Source organism: Nematolebias whitei, chromosome 11, assembly GCF_014905685.2.
Source record: "Nematolebias whitei isolate Nwh7 chromosome 11, NemWhi1, whole genome shotgun sequence".
Lineage (NCBI taxonomy): Eukaryota > Metazoa > Chordata > Actinopteri > Cyprinodontiformes > Rivulidae > Nematolebias > Nematolebias whitei.
This window is the reverse complement of record NC_056508.1, coordinates 29,725,916-29,730,503: the sequence shown is the minus strand read 5'-3', so window position 1 is coordinate 29,730,503 and position 4,588 is coordinate 29,725,916. Positions and strand designations below refer to the sequence as shown.

The following is a 4,588-nucleotide window of genomic DNA, read 5'->3' as shown; positions in this document are numbered from 1 at the left end:
TAGAGAGAGAGAGAGAGAGAGAGAGAGAGAGAGAGAGAGAGAGAGAGAGAGAGACTCATGTCAGTGTCAGGGAGAAAACAAAACTTGACCAGTACAACCACAGCCTGCTTTTCATGGTTTTGGTGCTGACCTTTTGGTCACACTTCATGAACATGTCACAAGGAGGAATAATATCCATTTCTGTGCATGTGGAAAGTTTGCAAAGCACAACATGCTAATGTTTCTGTATGCTTAGGTGTACACTTGGCTGTGACAACAATGCATCCACGTCTTGAATCTTGTCTGTTTGTAGACGAGAAGTCAGACATTATGATTAAAACAGCCCAACAGACTATAAAGGAGTGCTGGGATATCTAGCTCACCAGAAGGAAAGACAAGAGATAAAAGAGGATGAAGGGAAAGGAAAAACAGAGAGAAGGAGATAAAAATAGTTAATAAAGGGTAAGAACGTAAGAAAATTCCTCCTGTTTCAATGTCTGCACTAAGATCAGCAAAACTGGTAGAGCCAGTAGTCTGTATGCCCTATTTATTTATTTATTAACCTTTATTTAACCAGGCAAGTCCCAATGAGATCCCAGATCTCTTTTGCAAGGGAGGTCTGGGCCTCAAGGCAGCCTAACATACATGTTTTTGGTCTGTGGTCTTTGGTCTGAAGAACATGCAAACTCCACACAGAAACACCCCAGGTCCAAACGGGGATTGAACCCAGGACCTTCTTGCAGTGAGGCAACAGTGCTAACCACTGAGCCATTGCACTGCCAATACTGACCATACAGTACTTTTGAGCATGGCACATACAAAATAACACATAGGAAAGAAGAAAAATTAAATCGGAAAAGTACATGGTGCATCCAAACAGCCGATCAAAATCAACAAACAAGTCATTCCTAAAATAAACTGTGTCATAAAAGTGGCATTAGCTGTTCAAACCAATGGATGCTCCTCTTTCAGGTAATCAAGTAGTGAAAACATGTTTTTCAAAAAGCTGGAATAAAAAAAATGTAAACCCTTCAGCTTACTATGAAATCCTTGACAAATCCCAAAATAAAAAGTCTTCCACATGTGCAGCCACTCCAGTTACCTATTCTGTCTGGGTTTGTCGAGCAAACCATTCTACATGTGGTGAGTCCAACTCAGCAAACAAGCTTTGTTCTCCAGTCTGTGTTTAATTTTACTGCTTCCATCTTTATTTTAACCAACATTTGCTGGTCTAACTGCTTTTCGTTGGCACTTTACATGAAGGATCAACAGACCTTGCATGCAGCTGGACCTTACTGTCTGTAGCATCAGCAATGAATGCAACATCGTCAACAGAAAGTCTTGTTTCAGCTTTTGAAGACATTTTATACCATGCTGAGAGATATTTCTCATCCTTCTGTTGTTTAAAATCACCTCCGAGGCCAACAATAATCCAAAAAAGGACGGAACATACCTACGTATAGATCTTCTGGTGACAGTGGTAATCTATGGGAATGTGTAAGCGTTTGATGATCTTGATCAATTTTAAATGTGGTCCCATGGTTTCTGGGCTAATCATGTACAAAACCAGTTCCCACGCACAGACTTACTTCGAAGCAAGACACGTCCAAAGACCGTGTGGTCACGATCCAGCGTGCTGCAGTTCCATCGATGGTGTCTGAACTGGTGCTGGCACTCTCTGATCCATTCTTTGGTGCCCTCGCCAATGGCCTGCATGATGTCTGGGTGGCGCTGGCAGAGCTGCCGCTGCTTGTTCACCAGGCCAGGGATGTTGTCGCAGATTACGCGAGCTCCTAGAGCGCCGATGTACCTACAGGCGCCAGAAACAAAGTTAATCTTTCGTGCCGTTTGAAAGATTTCAAATGCATGAGACGGCAGCGATTGGTGACTAAAGTGAATGTGTTTACTCGGGTGAGTGACACGAAGAGCTACAGTAGAAGTCCTCCACGAGTCAGAGTTCACTACACTTAACAGTTTAAGGTTTGCAAGTAGGAGGGGAGTGGAAACCATTTACTCCACTCTCCAAATAAATAAGCACTTAACCTCTCTCCACAAGACCTGCGTGTGTGTTTGAATGTTTCCCGATGGGATAGTAAAAATCACGTCACAAATCAGAGCGCAAAGACTCGGGCCTTCCAATAACCCTGTCAAACCTAGACCCCATTTACTCACTTTACTCCTCCGTCTTTATCTAATTGCTTTCATCTTGCTCAAAGGTTCTTCAACTATTTCTCCTTGTTCTAATAAAACTGACATCTCAGCGTCTTGTGAAGATGCTTTGTTGACATTATGACTTTTTTTGTGCCCGTGCATGAGACATCTTGCAGCCTGGTGGCTTCAGGGCCTTTTGGTGAGTCAGAGAATGGGGGGTGGAGGCAACGGAGTGTGTAGCGATGGGTTTTATAAGGCTAAGTGAGAGGATGGACACTGGAGACTCAATACTCCCCAGAGCGAGATTAGAGAGAGGAGAAAAGAGCGGTATGTGCATCAAAGGAAAGTGCCGGAGCAGCAATTCACACCTCATTTTCTCTCTCCGACTCTCAGAGAGAAAGGAGGAACTGTGGATTTTATAAGAAGGTAAATCATTATCCACAGGTGTAAAATAGCACTCTGCGAAATCCCCGTGAGAATACCGTGGATCACATGGAATGAGACAAGGGAGAAACAGCTGCTCTTTTTCTGGAACCAAGATTATGCAGCCATAATGTTTTTGTGACAATGCAGTGTTATTTTTAATTGATCAAAGATCAGAAAAGTGTCAATAATACATGTTTTATTTTACATATTTGTTTAATTGTTTTCAAATAACCCTAAAAAAATCTGTCTGAATAAGAGGTGAGCTTTTGTGTTTTTGATCAGAATACACTAAAAGTGCTCAGAATCAGTGTATGGGTTGATTATTCCCACAAAACTAAAGAGTTTAAACTAAATATAGATTTAATCCAATGAACTTGATTATTACAAATGAATGCTTTTCAAGTACAGTAGTTGTGTCACCCATGTGTGCAGCCCCACACCTGCCCCAAATGATAGAAACATTTTGGAGAGCTCCTCACATGCATTCCCACCAAAGCCTGTAAATGTCAGTCACAGCTTCAGCACACACTCCCCCCACACCTCCCCATAACTGCTTTTAATCTACACAAACTATTAGACATTCCATTCACTCCCCCCAATACCCACCCCCGCACAGACACCTCTCCCATAAACACACTCATAGGCATGGACATTTTCACTTATGTAACTGCATTATTAAAGCCCTCTCCTATGCACAGGATTTTTTTTTTTTTTTTTTTTTTTTTTGGTGAAGTCATCTGTGTGTGTGTGTGTTGGGGGGTGGGGGGTGGGGGGGGGAGGTAATGGTACCTGCAGAATTAATGATCTCTCTGCCTTTTCCAATCCAGACTCCAGCTGAGCTGAACTTGTGCGCTCAGCCAGCAGCGTTGAGATAAATGACCTCCATCGCGCTGGTATTATTTGTTCAACATGTCAGGCCAACAAACTGACTCGCAGAAAATGCACCTTTTTTTTATTTTTATTGTTGTTTTAAACGTAAAATCGTTAAAACGCTCGAATCCCATTCACAAACTCATAACTTAGGTCTTTCCAAGCGCTCCGTCGTGGTACTGGCTCCTTCTTTGGATGCGAGTCATTATAATTAAATTAAATTATGACAGAAAAGCATTAAGCCTATACAGTATGTCTGCTGTCATTAATTAAGTTGCAAAGAGACTGGTTGGATATGAAACTTAAATATCAGCTGCAATCTATGTAGGCCCTAATGCTTTAATACTACTACTACTACTACTACTACTACTACTACTACTACTACTACTACTAATAATAATAATAATAATAATAATAATAATAATAATAATAAATAAATAAATAAAGATTTGTTTGATGTAAATTTAGCCTATTTGTTAAAGTGGCCTTATCATCTGCTGTTAAAAAAAAACAACTTTTTTTTTATTTGTCTACATTTTAAACCAATAAAGTTTAACCCTCTTTCACAGTTAAGATTTATTATTATAAAATATGAAATAATAATATCCCACTTGGGGATCCCACTTACCACCATGACGAGTCCACCCGAGGCGTGACGAGCAGCAGCAGCAACAGACACGCGCAATAAATCCTGGAGCTGGTACCCGGGTTGTGACATGCAGGTCGGGATGATGAGGGTCCGACTCCCGGCTGAACCCGGGCAGGTCTGAGGCTGGCAGTCCGGTTCAAACCCAGCATTTCTCTTGTCTTCATACCAAAGAAGAGGTGGTGATAAAAGATAAATCCTGCCTTTAGTTTGTCACTTGTGTGGAAGTCAGGCTGCTCTCACGGTCCCGTGTGTGAGTCCATGTTGCGCGGCTGTCAGCGGAGCAAAAAGCGCTTTTTCGGTGCCATGTGCGCACCGGACTCCCTCCTCTGAGAACTTCTGTCTGCCTTACCTGAGGAGGGGGGCAGCAACACGCCTTATTCCCCTCTGTGGTGTCGATATCCTTCTCAGCTCAGAGGCAGAAATAAAGTCCGAGCCCAAAGTTGTGGACATCAACCCTCCGCTGTGCGTCCTGCCTGCACTCTTCTCTGGCTCGGATGCTGGTGCCCGACCTCT

At 42.5% G+C, this 4,588-nt stretch overlaps 1 protein-coding gene across 1 annotated transcript in view; it reads right to left on the bottom strand.

Moving 5' to 3' along the window:
• The window catches only part of LOC119416942 (protein Wnt-2b-A), a 17,148-nt gene extending 12,916 nt beyond the window's left edge, over positions 1-4,232 (bottom strand). The window contains exons 1-2 of the mRNA XM_037684141.1: positions 4,055-4,232; positions 1,569-1,789 (exon numbers count right to left, since the gene is read on the bottom strand). Of these exons, the coding sequence (XP_037540069.1) occupies positions 1,569-1,789; positions 4,055-4,224 (391 nt within the window). The 5' untranslated portion in view covers positions 4,225-4,232. The remainder of the gene's footprint in view (positions 1-1,568; positions 1,790-4,054) is intronic.
• Between the last annotated feature and the right edge of the window lie 356 nt (positions 4,233-4,588).